The sequence below is a fragment of the Myotis myotis genome, unplaced genomic scaffold (assembly GCF_014108235.1).
Source record: "Myotis myotis isolate mMyoMyo1 unplaced genomic scaffold, mMyoMyo1.p scaffold_m19_p_3, whole genome shotgun sequence".
Classification (NCBI taxonomy): Eukaryota; Metazoa; Chordata; class Mammalia; order Chiroptera; family Vespertilionidae; genus Myotis; species Myotis myotis.
Window position 1 is genome coordinate 82,397,748 of NW_023416335.1, and position 15,449 is coordinate 82,413,196.

Below are 15,449 nucleotides of genomic sequence, written 5' to 3' on the forward strand. Positions count from 1 at the left end.
GTTTATTTTGCTTATTGTGTGCGTCCCTTAGCAAGACATGTCCTAAGGTATAATAAGAAAGCCTGAGGGAGCACGTAAGAGTGCTACCCATAGCATAAAACTGGATGTGATACAGTGCGTTTAGTATGATTTGGTAGGTTCTTTTGGGGGTCTGGGAGTCCTCAAAATTTTTCTATAAAAATCAATGATAATTGTGTCTTCACTTCATGCCCTATGAGCTTACAAAAGGCTTCACAGGAACGTACATTTCTGGATGGGAGAACCTGCACATGACTGAGTCGCAGTGCGAGGAGTGCGGAAGGGGAGCTGTGGAGAACACCAAAGGAGGCGGGAGAGGCTGAAACCTTAAGGGAAATGGAAGTTTGTGCCTGCCAAGAAGCCAAACATTCCATGTTATGATGGAGCAAGGACCGGCATATATCCCTCTCCAAAAGTGCACTGAGGACTCTGAGCACACACTTTAATCTAAAATACACTCTGCCCTATTTTTATCACTGTTGCTGAATAATAAGCCTCAGCGGAGGAAACTAATGAGGTGGGGCCCAGGGAATGCTGGCGGGACCCCACTCCTGCCTGTGAGAGCAGAGAATCAGGACGCCAGTGTCGGGCAAGTCATACTCCACCTCTGAGCAGCTGTGTGGCCTGAAGAAAGCTCCCCCTGTTTGGACACTGGAGATGGGCTGGATAAGCCTGAATGCCCTCTCCAGCTCTGTGACCCTGCAGAACAGGGTCAGCAAACGTTCTGCAAAGGAAGAAGGTGAATATTTTTGGCTTTGAGGGTCACAACCACCTGCTGGAGAAGGTGTGTCCCTACTCAAGTGTCCCTTGTCTGTGGCTCCTCTCATCATCCTCTCTGGGCACAGGCTTCTTTCGTTTGAGCTGTACTCTGTTTCAGCTGCACAAAGAATCAAGAGCATGTCAGTTCTGCCTTAAAGTAAGTGGACTGACACCTCACTTTCCCTCAGATCTAGTATGAAAGCATCCTGGCTTTAAAAACACTTTGTGACATTTTCCTGTGTGTGGATTCTTTCCAAAGCAGTGCAGAAGCTATCTCCTCATGGCCCTCCCTACCCCTCCCCAGCAGCCAGAGTGTGTTAGCATATGTACACACACACACACACACACACACACACACACACCCGCGCACGCGCACACACACACTCACAGACATACTCTCACACACTCTCTCTCACACACACTCACAGGCATTCTCTCTCTCTCTCTCTCTCTCTCTCTCTCTCTCTCTCTCTCTCACACACACACACACACACACACACTCACTCACACACTTCCCCAATACAGTGTCTTTTTCTCCAGGCCCATGCCAAGGTGTTAGGGTTTCCAGCTTCAGCTTCCAAAGTTATATCTTTCCTGAATGATTATGCTTCTCTCAGCACATATCAGTAAAAGAATGCTCAAACGTTAATGTTAATAGTGGTATTCATTGGCTCTATATTTTCAGTGAGAGTGAAAGGAAAGATATCAAAAAGGCTCAACGCAGCCCTGGCCGGCCCCCAGCATCCCCCGCTGTCCGCTTTGGTGCCCTGTGCAACAGGAAATGCTGTGCTCGTCCTTGATTTGGAAGTTTTCATAAAAACTATTTTCTCTGGACATCTATTCCCTGTGAGCGAAGAGGTATTTTTAATAAATATTATGCTTCCTGCACTTAGACATTGCTATCAGTATGATTTTTGAGGAGAAATAGAAAACCTGCTGAGCTGCTAGCACAGTTAAGGGCTTTTTTTTCCCATGGATGAATGGATGATAGTCATGATGACCACAGACATGGGAAAGCATTTTAACAATTCATAAAGTTCTTTTTCCACGGTGGGGACAGAGGAGCCAAATTTCCCCTGGCAGGAATAAAATGTTCAGCTGAGATGTTCCTAAGAAGTAAGCAATTCCAGAAAGAACTATTTAGGCCGAAGAAATGTGGTGCAGGACAGCAACCTGCCAGGAAGGGGGGTCACGGTGCACACGGAGATCAGAAAGCCCTCACATTTCACTGCCATGCTTGGTGCACTACCTGACACCTAATAGGAACCCAATAAATATTTGTGGATGAATTCCATCATTCATTCAAACGCCTGAGGCTTTTATGACTTTAGTCAAGCAAAGAGACGAGGATGTGACGGAGGGGATGGTCGGTGCTTGATGTGGCCTCTGACAAGACTTCTGGCCAGTGTGCAGCACCGGGGGATGTCCCACATGCTGTCAGCATTAAAATGGGGCTTAAAATTCACAGTCCGTCAGCAGACGTAACCTCCATTGCAAGGCAGAAACAGAACATGTGCGTGGAGCAATATCTGAGCTTCTGGTCTGGGATCAGTTCGGAGCATCTGCCATCATGGCTAGGTCCTAGCCCATATTTGTGTTTAGATATTCAGAGATATTAAAGGGTTGAAGTCATTGATAGGATGAGGGCTGTAGAATTTTCAGAGTGGTCATGAAAATTAGGGGACTGTTTAGTCAAACCTTTTCACTACAGAGATGAGGAAACGGAGACCTAAGAAGCTTAAAAGACTTTTCTAAAGTCACCTGCCTAATTGATGATGGAGCTGAGATTAGAACTGAGATCTCTTCATGCCTAATCAAGTCTCTCCACTATTCGCTATTTTCAAGATCTAAGATGAAGTTGATGCCAATTCCTCTGATAAATGTATGAAACAAATTTGTATGATAGTTCTAACCTTCCCAATCTCCAGGTTAAGAGCTATAATAATAAAAGTATAATATGCTAATTAGACCAGACAGCTGAACAACCTTCCGGATGTCATTCCAGACATCCTTCCGAATAAAACTGCGGCAGTGGGGCCAAGGCAGATGTGGTTAGGGGCGATCAGGCAGGCAGGCGAGCAGTTAGGGGCAATCAGGCAGAGTGGTTAGAGGTGATCAGGCAGGTAGGTGAGTGGTTAGGGGTGATCAGACAGACAGGCAGGAAAGCAGTTAGGAGTCAGTGGTCCTATATTGCAAGAGGGATCCCGGATTGAGAGAGGGTGCAGGACGGGCTGAGGGACCCCACCCCTCCTGTGCATGTATTTCATGCACTGGGCCTCTAGTTATAGTATTAACAGTACTGTAATAACACTACTGTAAAATTCTCAACTAAAGTATATTCTACATATTCTAGAGTATATATCCTTGACCAGAATCAAATCTGGGACCCTTGAGTCTGCAGGCTGACACTCTATCCACTGAGCTAAAGCAGTCGGGGCTACATATTCTAATTTAGGCAAATACTTCGTTTTCTAACCAGATAACAGCATTGATCGCAGTGTAATGCCAGCACACTTCTGCACCTCCACCTGGAAACTATTCATTTACAGGGAGAATATCCGCCTCTTATTTTTCTTTTCTTTTTCTTTTTTTTAAATTTGGATAAATGTCAACTTGATTTTTTAAAAAAATCTTTATTGTTGAAAGTATTACATATGTTCCCTTTTTTCCCCCATTGACCCTTCTAGTCCACCCCTGTCCCCACCCCTGCCCCAGGCTTCTGTTCATTTTTCATGAAAAAACACCTGGTAGTAGAAAGCAAACTGTTCAAGGAGCCGACAGTCTTGGATTCTAATCTGCCCACAGATTTCCAAATGACTAAGGCCTATCATGTCTGCTCCCTGAGCCTCAGTTCCCAGCTCTGTAAAATAAGGGGTTGGAGCCAATGAGTGCCGCAGGTCTCCTCGAGCTCTGACATTCTACAATTTCTACTTCTCATTCTGTTCATTATGTTTATGGCATGTATTTTTAAATTAATATTAATAAACCCCTTTCCACTGCCATCTGCTTTCCCATTTGCCTTTTTTTTTGCACTTTGCTTCCTTCTCTTTCCTCTCTCTCCAGGAAGCATGTTGGCAAAGTACCAAAGTGGGAATATCACGGAGTGTTCAAGCTTTCATTAGATGTGTGTGTTGTAACAAGGCATGCACAATTGATCATCTTGACATGCATATTAATAATTGATTGCCGTGGTACATGCTTCCTGAACTTTATAAACAACTTCTCCCTGAGCTTTGAAATGATGAGCTTTGCTCATAACTGAAAAACTGAAAGTGGGCAGGCCTACGAGGAGTTCCTAGGAAGCATACATTATTTTGTAGAATAAAGAGAAACAATTTTATTAAAAGCCATATTTGAATTAGGTGTTGTTTTAAGAATATTTTAATAATCTCTAGTCTTTGTGAAATTTTAAAACTCATTTGCAACGTTGTACTTTGTATTACCATGGGTTTAATTCTGCTTAAGAAACGAGACCCACAAAAACAGGGGGACTCTTTCCACTGGAGATCTGTTTTATTCCACGAGTAACAAAGGGTATGTAATAATCTCATTATGAAATTTGGGTCAGAAACATACAAAGAAGATCGAAACCCAAAGATCTCTCAGTTGGGAGACGTGGGGAAGTTTCTGCTGATGGACAGTTTAAGAAATGACATAAACATGAGACAAGGACGATATAAGGATACGATAGCATATGAATAAGATGATTCATATGAGCTGGATTTTTTTTCTCTTTCTTATATATCTAGCAAATGAGAGCTATCCAGCTGGCTCAGAAAGGAGGAGACACCCCCACTCCAGGACAGATGATGTCCTCATCTAACACCTTTGATAACTGCACATCCATGGTCAGAAGTAAAAAATGATCCCAAACAGAAGTGAATGGAGGCTATGCTCCCCCAATCTCTTGGTTGGGTTCAGTAGCTGCCCCTTGATGTGCTAATCCAAAGCTCAGGTGGAAACAATGCCTGTTTGATTATATTTAATGGCTGATCCTGTGGTGAAGGCCAGAGATATGAAAAAAGGTTAGAACTTAAACAAATGTTGGTGGAACATAACACCAACACAGCTAGAAGGTAACTGCTGAGCTTTGATGAAGTAAATCACATTTTTAAATTTATGTTATTATTAATGGCTCTTAGTTTTTTCCTCTTTGAGCAAATGTCACTTGCTCAAATAGGAAAGCAAGGACAAATATGACAAGCAAGGAAAGGAGAATGGGGCATCTAATTCAGCTTAATGGGCTAACACTTAGTGAAATTCCCTTTTCATGCTCAACTAATTGGCTATTTCAAGCAAAAATCTATATAGGGACCCACCTGTTTACTGTGCCTGGAGCTTTGCAATGTACCTGACATTTCCTGGGAGTTGCTACATGAGCTGTCCCTTCAGGACACCAGGCCAGCCACACTTGCTGTCATAACCTGGTTCATCAGTATACTAGTACCTGCTTCCAAACCGCTTCAGAGCAATTTCCCGACACTTGGCTTTCAGATGGAGAAGAGCATTGACACTAGGGATCTTTATGTGGAGAGAGTGCTTGGGAGCTTTTCCACCACCAGGGAGAAAGCTGAGATGCCATTCCTGAATTTTGGTGCTTAAAAACCGTAACCTAATTCTAAATGAGAAAGACAAAGTGCGATTCCTATGGTGTTTGCCAGGAATACAATGCAGATAAATGGGAGTATGACTGGTTCTGTTTGGGGGAAATACAGTATGTAAATCACTGTGGACAAAGCAGTTATTGTTTTAAACGCAACTCTAGCCACGGATACCAAGGTCACTCTACCACATGGAACCAAGCTGGAAGCAAAAATATGGTTGAGACAAATAAACATAACTCCAGCAGATATGACATGAGGAATATTTAAAATTCAAAGGATGATTGCCCTAGCTGGTTTGACTAAGTGGATAGAGCATCAGCCTGCAGACTGATGGGTCCTGGGTTCAATTCCAGTCAAGGACACATGCCCGAAAGCAGCTGATCAATGATTCTCTTTCGTCATTGATGTTTCTATCTCTCTCTCCCTCTCCCTCTCCCTTCCTCTCTGAAATCAAATATATATTTGAAAATTCAAAGGACAATGAAATGAGCGTCTACCTAGAGTTTACCAGGTTACTGCTAATATTTTTATGGTGAATGCTAGGATTTGGTTCCCCTTTGCATCGGGGAGCAACCAGCTTTATAACAGCACACAGAAGAGAATGAAACATCCTGAGGTTGCTCAGTGAGATACGCAATCTTCCTGTTCCATTTCACAGGCTTTATTCCAGCTCAGGCTCACTATTAAGGACTCACAGGAGGGTTGCTCAGGCACTCCATGGTTGGGATGTGTACCCCTCAGCCAGCACTGAGCTGTCAAGATCAGCTAGAATGTCTGTAATCTCTGTTGATATCTGCTGGCTGCTGAAGTATTTCCCAGAATCAAATTACAGGGCTAAGTGTGATCTCCCAAATAGTAATAAGGATATAGGAAATGTGAAGGTTGTTGGACAGTTAGTTACAGTTGGGAATATGTAAAAATGATTTTTTTGTTGTTGACTCTTCCACTCCAACTCTCTTCATATCTCCTAGCCTGCTAGCAGTGTCTGGTAAAGTATAGAAATTTCCAATGAAAACATAGCTAGCCAGCTCTTTTCATGATTTGCTTGATGACACATGCATGTTGAAACCTCATTACCCATGTGATGGGATTTCCTTTGTGATGCTTGTTAAAATAACCAAAAGCAGACATATCACTAAATCATCACTCATTTTGATAAATGCTCCAAGGGACCTAATAAGATGCAGTGACGGTGAGCCTACTAGAAAAGGGTGGATCAGACCTAAAGGAGGAGAAGGTTCAAGCATGCAAAGAGTGGGGGGAAGAGCACATCAGGCAGAGGGAACAGGTGTGCACAGCCTCCAAGGCGGGAGGCAGCTCTGAGCGGCTCAGCAGGCAGGGTGGCGCAGAGTGAGCCAGGGAAGACTGACGTGGAAGAGCAGGCATGGAGAGCTTTTTAAGCTAGGGAGAGAGACTATTAAAGTGAAATGGGAAGCTATGCAGGGATTTCAGTGAGGAAGGTATGACATGCATTATATCAGATTAGAGGCCCAGTGCATGCAATTCACACATGGGTAGGGTCCCTAGGCCTGGCCGGTGATCAGGGCCAATCTGTGGGGCAACCAGCAGGGTGATTCGAGGGGCCCCTGCTGGCACCCGCCTTGGCTGGCCTGGGGCCTGTGGGCTGGGGGAAGCCCCTGCATTGAGTGCTGCCCCCTGGTGGTCAGTGCACATCATAGCGACTGGTCATTCAACCAGTCATTCCACTGATCCTTCCACTGGTCGTTCTGCCATTAGGTTGATTTGCATATTAGGCTTTTATTTTATAGAGTAATGTGTAAAAACTAGCCTGAAGTGGGATAAAAGTGGAAAGGGAGGAACTACAGGGGTGGGCAAAAGTCGGTTTACAGTTGTTACTGTGGAAAAAATATAATACAAGAATAAGTCTGTGTTTCATGTACTCACAATTGTAAACCTACTTTTGCCCACCCCTATATGTATGGCAGAAATTGAAACATGCGCTCCCATTAGCCATTGTCCCCTTCCTCCTTGCTGTGAGAACTCAATTTTATTCTGGAGTGCAAAGGGTCCAGCCAAAGCAGGACATTTCCCATTTTCTTTGAAGGTAGTCAAGGCCACATGTAATAATTCTGCAGTTAGAAATGAGTCTGCTGAGGATCTTTGGGCAAGTTTTGCTTTCTTGATCTAAAGTTTTGAGATTCGTGTGTGTGTGTGTGTGTGTGTGTGTGTGTGTGTGTGTGATGGCAGGAACAGTAGCAGTCATCTTAGACAACCATCTAGGAAAAGCTAATCATATCATAGAAACTCAGGCTTGACGGCCTTGAACCATGGAACTGGTACCGACAAACACCAAAATCTGGATTTTACTATTTGTGACAAGAAAAAACTCCATTTATGTAAGATAAAGTTGGGTCTGGTTTTCCGTTCCTCACAGGTTGACACAGTGTCTCACTGACATACCAGGCTATTATTGTGCCCGGGCAGCCTGCACTGCAGTGGCGGCAGTTAAAATGGGGAAAAGTGGGCCTATTTGAAGGGGGAAGCATCGGGACTTCCTGATGGCCCAGATGTGGGGCTTGTGGTGGGAGATGATGGGTGTAAAAGTTATAGGATTTTGGCTTGAGAATTTATAAAAATGGGATGGAAAATCCAGAAGAACAACAGGTTTGAAGATTAAAATCAAGAAGTCAATATTGGATATTTTCCAGTTGAGGCACCTTAGAGGTATTTATGAGAGTAGTCTCCACTCCTGTGGTTTCCATGGGGTGGGATTTCCCTCAAGGACTCCTGGCCCTGCTCCAGCCCTTCATGTTCTCCTCAGCCAGGGGGTGCAGCAGCTGGCCCAGAGAGACACTCATTCCCCTTTGGTCCTCCACCTGCACCTACAGGTGCAGACTCCGGGGGAAGAGGTCTGTGGCCAGATGCTCAGCCCTGTCAGGAAGCCCATTCTCCATTATTGCTGCAGATCTCAACCTTGTTTTCCAATTTGACTTTTCTCAGTAATAAAATGCTGAGGTCTGGATCTTCACACACTAGACTTCTGTGTCTGGCGCTCAGTGGTTTCAAGCCTAGGCCAGCTTATTTGTGTATCATGTTAGGCAGGCACGTCGTATTCTTCCAGCCACGACTGAAACCTTGTTTTAATGGGTGCTTCTTTCAGAAGGTATTGCCAAAGAAAACTAAATTCATCCCTTTTTCTAATACGTGGCTGCCTTGGTCTTCATTGTTAGAGTTAACGGTTCAGTCTTGCCCCCCAAGCAGGACTGTAAACTGCATAGGAATGAGAATTTATTTAGAATGGATGTCAGTGATCATCTATTGTTCAGGCATTTGGCTTCTTGCCTTAATATTACAGGAATGGTATTATTAGAATTGTGTAGCTTTTCCCTGTCTCCCTTTTCTCCATTACTAATTCACCCTTCCCTTCCTCTACCCATTAATCCATTCTTTGCTTCCCTCCTTTGAAAGGTGGTATCAATACTAGTGTTCTTTATCCTACCCCTAGTGACCTTAACTTCAGGATTGCTGGGCATTCACAGCTGGGTAAAGGGCCATTCCTCACGACTGGGGAATGTGGGGAAGCTTGTCTGATAGTGACCTGTAGGAGACAGAATATGTAATAAGACAGTGTCTCAGGATGGTCTCACATTGGATATTTGGCCACTTATCAGAGTTTATGTTTGGGAGTTCCTTATATAATATTTTACACTGCCACAAAAATGGTCTTTTGACAACAAAGTTATATAAAACACTTGTACACATAAGATCCTGGTTTTTCTTGGCCCTTTCTCTCCCCATTCTAACAGATATATTACCTCTTGGGTTTACACTGATGAAAGAGGTGCTAGCCATTTTGGCACCTTATATCACTGACAATAACACATTCCCAGAATGAATATGTAAATCACAGTCACCCTCCAGTGTGAGATCCTGCACCTGGTGTGGAACGGAGCACGGCATTGTTACCGTGCCATTCAGTGGCTTTTACCCAGCAAGGGAACATCGGCAGCTGTGATGCATTATGCCGCTGTGACGTTAACTACAGACACAGATAGAGTGCCCATAAAAATATACGCCCTTTTTTTAATAGAGCCTTGGGCAATTACCCTGACTATTGTTCTATGAGAAAGCCCCATTTACACCCCTTCATCAATTTAGGACACAGACATGAAAAATCACCAGCATTAAGTAGTTAAGGCAATTTGCTTTCCAAATGAAGAAAGGACAAAAAAATAATACTGCAGAAAAATCTCTGCTCCTGAGTTGCCCAAGTTGACAGTCAAAAGCTCACCTCAAATAAAGGGTCCTGAGGAGGCGTTTTCTGATGGTACCTTCTTCCTAAACAGAGCCCAAGGGCAATGTGTTCAGGGTCTCCTCCTACTGTCAGCACTAGGAGGACATGTGGGGGGTGGACAGCCCACAGGTGTGGTGTGGACTGTGGTAGGTCTACCTGATGGCCGGGCTGGGTGTTCTGAGGAAAGGCTATAGAAACGTTGCTCACCTTGAGAAGTAAGCTCTCAGGGCAGGTCCGTGTTCCTCCAAGTTGCCACAAAACATGAAATAGGTTATGAAGCTTGCCATTCGATATGGAGTAAGATGGGAAATTATTGAACTACTTACCCCCAAATGAAAAAATAAAATGAATACAAAAGAAAAGGCAAAATCACAACACGACACATGGCCCCCAAAATCTTACTTACATTGAGTGAGAATTCCGGTTAAGGCATTTTTAAAATTCTCCTTGGCTTCTTCCATCTCTTGCTCATGAGTGGCCTTTTCATTCATTAGCCGGCGGACGTGGCTGTTGGCCGACTGCACCATGGAATAGAACTGGTTTGCAGAACGCCGATTCACTTCCCCTCGTTCAATCCAGGAAAGTAACACTGTGATAGCCTCTGAAAACTTGCTATCATCTGGAAACAGAAAACCACCAAGTACAAATCATGCCAAGGCAAGAAAATACAGTTCACATTGATTCCCCTCAAAAGACAGAGCTTGACCCAGCCTAATGGATTCATTTTCAGAATTTGACACGTTAGTTTTCCTGAGACTAATCATTCTATCATCACTTAGCTTTCTGTTCCCATCTAACTCCCTGGCATCATAGATATACAAGAAACAAAGGGACATTTTCACCCTCCTATCTACCAACTTGCTGAGCTCAGTGGTAGACCTGTTATGGGCATTCCTTGTAATTACATACAATTTCATTCTTCCTTCAAACCCTGATTTCTCTTTCTGAAGTCTGGCTCAAAAACTGATAGTAACCTATATGGACTCCATTTCTTTATTCTTTGATCAGAAATAATTATACCGTGATACCAGTTTTTTGACTTATAGAATCAGCTGAGTTAGTGTCAAACTGAGGAAGACAGATTAAAGCACTATAAAACTAGTTGTAATATAATATATTGTTCCTGAGGTGGTAGTAGGAACAAGTCAATTCTTGTTCTACTACAGTTCAAAACTAATTTTATTTTAGGTATAGTATAACATACTTGAGTAGGCTGAAAAATAGAATATTTCCTTGTTTTCAACAAAAGAGGACCTAGGGTAGTCAGTGTTTGCTTGGGAGGCTACTGAAAACCTATTTGAACCTGGTTTAAGGCATGTATGTGGTTGAGGAGGGGGATAGGAGTGGGTAAATATGTAATAAAGTTTATTTCAAAGAAAACAAATGGATTTGCCTGTTTGGAATTGTTTACTGGAACAGACCTGTGTTGTATGGCTTGGAGGTGGAGAAAAAGCATGCGTGAAGGTGATTAAGTTAATTGGAACTGGAAGTTATATGTCAGTTATTACAACATTAATCAATCCTACCGCTGAAAGCTCATTCGCATTTTCCAGGCAAACTTAAAGGGCGGAGTCTTTTGTTGGTATTTTTCTACCCCTGGAAAATGTGATTTAAGAAAAATATTCTACATTTTTCAAATAAACTGGGTAGAGTCTGAATTCTAAAAATAAGGAGCAAAATTAGAAGAGTCAGATTCTTACTCATTTGACAAATACTGAGTGCCCACTATGTCCCTTCCCTGGAGGAACATCAGAGACATCCTTATGTATTGTGTGTGTGCTTGTGTGTGTGTGTGCATAGATGCATGTAATATATATTACTATACAGAGTTTACATATTAGTTATAGTGTTTACACATACATATACACATATATACGCACATACATATACACATATATACACATACAAACATCTATATTTATAAAAGCCTGCTTGACCAGTTGACTGGTCGCTATGATGTGCACTGACCACCAGGGGGCAGACACTCAAAGTAGGAGCTGCATCCTGGTGGTCAGTGTGCTCCCACAGTGGGAGCACCGCTCAGCTGACCAACCCGTTCTGGAGGTCCACCAGCCTGGCGGCAGCCACTCACTCCCTCAGTAGACCTGTAGGTCCAATCTCCAGAGAACAGGCCAGTTACTGACGGACCGGTGCCATTGGCACGATCCTAACAGCACCACTGGCCTCCTGGAAGTAGGCCTCAGGCACCTTGGCCCCTTCCCCTCCCTAGATGCTCCATAAGAAAGAAATGGTATAAAAGCACCTGCCAGGTGGCTCCCGACAACCAGCACAAATGTCAGCAGGACGGATCCAGATCCTGAGCCGGCAAGGGCATCCCACAGCCTGGAGGGCTGATCAAGGATGGGCGCCAGACACAGGGCCCAACAGGCCACCCTGGGGACCCCACCCATGCACAAATTTGTGCACCTGGCCTTTAGTAAACATATATACACTCCAGATGAATGGATAGAGGGTGATTCATATTTGGTAAGGGAATTTTATTTTACTACTAGTGGCCTGGTGCACAAAATTTGTGCACATTAAAAGGGAATTAATTAGAGGAAATATTTTAATATTGCTATTTGCCCTTTCTTTATAATAGAAGTATCAGAGATGAAAGAATATTAGTAAAATGTATATGAAAATCTCCCTCCTGTCAGAGTCTGGGGTACACCATGGGACCTAGAGTCAAAACCCACCCACCACCCGCACATGCTTTGAAAACACAGGAGACCCATACCCAGCCGGCCCCACGCCCATTGGGTGATACCCAGACCTGGCTGGCCCCACCCCTGTCAAGCTCCTCTGGGTGGAGGGTACAGCCTCAAGTCCCCCAGCCCAGTGCCAGGCGGGGGGTGCAGTCTCAGGTCCCCCAGCCTGACACCAGGGCAAGGGCCATGGCCTGAGGTCCCCCGTCAAACCCCGCTGGGCAGGGGGCACAGCCTGGGGCCCTCCGGCCCAGCGCTGGGGTGGGGGGCGAGGCCTGAGGTCCCTTGCCCCGGCCAGGCGCCATGCAGCCTCAGGTCCCTGCTGTTTGGTCATGATGTTATGGCATCTCAGCTAATTTGCATATTCCTCTATTATATAGATAGATTTTATTTTATTACCTTATCTTATTCATAGGTGTTTTGGAGTTAACCATTGTTATAATTTTACCCATCATACAAAACCTGCATTTGTGGAGTGCTTTGTGAATTTTACAGAGTCCTGTAGAAATACTGTATTGTATTTTCACAGAGGCCCCTCCCAGACAAGGTACAGCTTCATTGCTGTGGCTATGGCTGTGGCTGGGCCAGGAGGTATGCAGCTGCGTGAGGGTGGATCAGCCCTAGGCAGTGCTTGTGGCGTGTGTTCTGCCTTTTCCAGGACAGAAGCAGCTATTACCCAGGCACTGCTGACCAGCCACTCAGGCCTCCCCTGCTCGCAGTGGCAGCCTGAGCTGGGGACCAAAGCTTTGTGTCTGTGCACACCTGCCCCCGCTGCCCTGGCACTTTTGCCAGAGGAGAGAACTGGCTTGGGGAACGCCCACAGGGCACCCTGCAAGTGAAAGACTCACATTTTCTTGAAAATCTCCACCCGCAGGCACAGAACACACTTGTTCAGCATCATAGCTGGCTCACACAATTTTGTTAACTCTGGAATTTCTGTCTAAGTTCAACCCTCCGTGAACTTCAGCTGCAGTGATTTCTTATCTCATTTTGTGGACCTGAGCGGCTCGTACAAGATAAAATCCATCATACAACTTAACATTACATTCAGGCCATGGAGAGGCCCATAATTTAGCCTTATGTTTGTGAGAGACCGGCTGCAACTGTTACAGCCAGAATAAATTCTGCCTCCCTCACACTCTCTACCTCTCTCCCTGCCAATATATGTTAGGAGAATGGACCACCAAAAAGACAGCAGAAATAAAACTAATGCTCATAAGAAATCTTTTTTTTTTTTTTTTTTTGGTCTCAAAAAATAAGAACAACAACAAAAAGAGGGCACGGGCTTCTTGTACCATTTTTCCCCTTGCCTGTGGCTTTCATTTCTATAGAACACAAAGGGGAAAAAAACAAAAACCCTCAACCTGTTGTTAGAAGGAGCAACACTGTTCTATCTGCCCTTCCCTCGCAAACTGGTAGTTTTTCTCTCTTGCTTGTGGTCACTCAGCTCGCAGATATCCTAATTTACTGTTAGGAAGAAAATACACATTTGCTTGAATTGTCTAAAAACCAAATTTTATTGTTCGTCACTCCTAGTCCTAGAGCATAAGCTCACGAGCTGATTATTGTTAGCTGACAGTTTTTAGGAAGAGAGAAAACATTCTTAGGATTGTGCAAGTGCAAATATGTAATTTAAAAAGTAAGTAGGAAAGAGCCTTTCTAACATTTTAACAAATAATACTAGATAGAACTCCATTAGCTTAAAAAAAATACATAGGTTTGAAAACTCCCAATTTTCATCCTCATTTCTGAACTTTCTGAAACTGGCAGGCCGATGTATGATTGATATACTGACATTCCAAGACAATGTAAAAAACATTAGGTAAAGCACTATTGGTACCTCTAGTCAATATCTGCTTCCATGTAAGAAGTGATTTTGTATTAATCAAAACTAGGCCAGTAGGATTAATACTGAATGGCTACTGAGGAGTTTGGGGAGTGGTCATTTTCAATTTTTAACTGTTTTCAATATCTATCTATTTTCAATATCTAAATTAAATTTTGCACTCACTGCAAAGATCACTGAGAAGCAGAAAAAAATATAAACTAAACAGGATTTAGATTGCAGGATTATTGAAACTATTCCTGTGAAAAGAAATTAACAGTGTTCATAAAAATCACATCAGACACACTTATAAGAATTCCAAGTACTTCCTATGAGCATGTTCAGGCACACCTCTGAACGTGGGTGCAGATGTGCTTTTTCCACAGTAAGAATTCGAAATATTGGTACAGTATTATGAAGTGACTATGGAGAATTTTCTCCTTAAAAACTGACCAACGTTTTGTAACCAGGGTCCTTACAAATGTCACGCCTGGGTTTACCTCATAAGTTTTATTCCTTAATTTGCATTTTACCCTTCGGTCCATCCCACCACCTCTTTGTCACACTCCTCTTTGTTCAACGCCTGGCATGCCTCCCTGCTTTTGCACATGCTCTGCACTGATCCTAGGCCCTCCCACTCTGGTCTACCTGGCTGTTAGTCTTTGCTCCAGATTCAGCCTAAGTACCTTTCATAAAAGAAGCTTTTCTGTAACCCAAGGATGAATTAGATGCTCCTTTGCTATATTTCCACAGTTCTCTACATATCCTGCTATTAAAGTATCAGTCATTTTGTACAATAGTTGTTGGTTTATGGATCTGTTTCCAGTTGTGAGAGGCTAATATCAGAATAAAACTTCAAGGAAAAATATGCCGTCTGCTGGTTACTTCGAGTTTTTCCCTTTGAAATCTATCTACAGGGTGGGGCAACAGTAGGTTTACAGCTGTTTGTATTATAATTGATAATGCAAGAATAAACTCTGTGTTTCATATACTCACAACTATAAACCTACTGTTGCTCCACCCTGTTTATTTCATTATACTCCATTTCTAATAGATTTGCAGTGATAAACACTAGAAAGCTCCAAATTCAAAGCTGGGAAACATCAGTTGTCAATAAACATTTTAATTTCATGATAAAGAGTATTGCCACACTGCTTATCAGAGATAAACGGCACTTAAAGCTGGCTGATTCTTTTATCCTTCAGGCCCCTGAGGTCATTACCATTGGCAATAAAAGTTAAGGGTGATGTCAGATAATCACACAGAAGCACAGCCTCTAC

General features: G+C 43.4%; 1 protein-coding gene across 2 annotated transcripts in view; it reads right to left on the reverse strand.

Annotated features, from left to right (window-relative positions):
* Positions 1-15,449, reverse strand: part of ENOX1 (ecto-NOX disulfide-thiol exchanger 1) — a 626,117-nt gene that overhangs the window by 134,720 nt on the left and 475,948 nt on the right. For both annotated transcript variants that reach the window (XM_036300802.1, XM_036300801.1), the window contains exon 10: positions 10,043-10,255. In XM_036300802.1, coding sequence (XP_036156695.1) covers positions 10,043-10,255 — 213 coding nt within the window. The remainder of the gene's footprint in view (positions 1-10,042; positions 10,256-15,449) is intronic.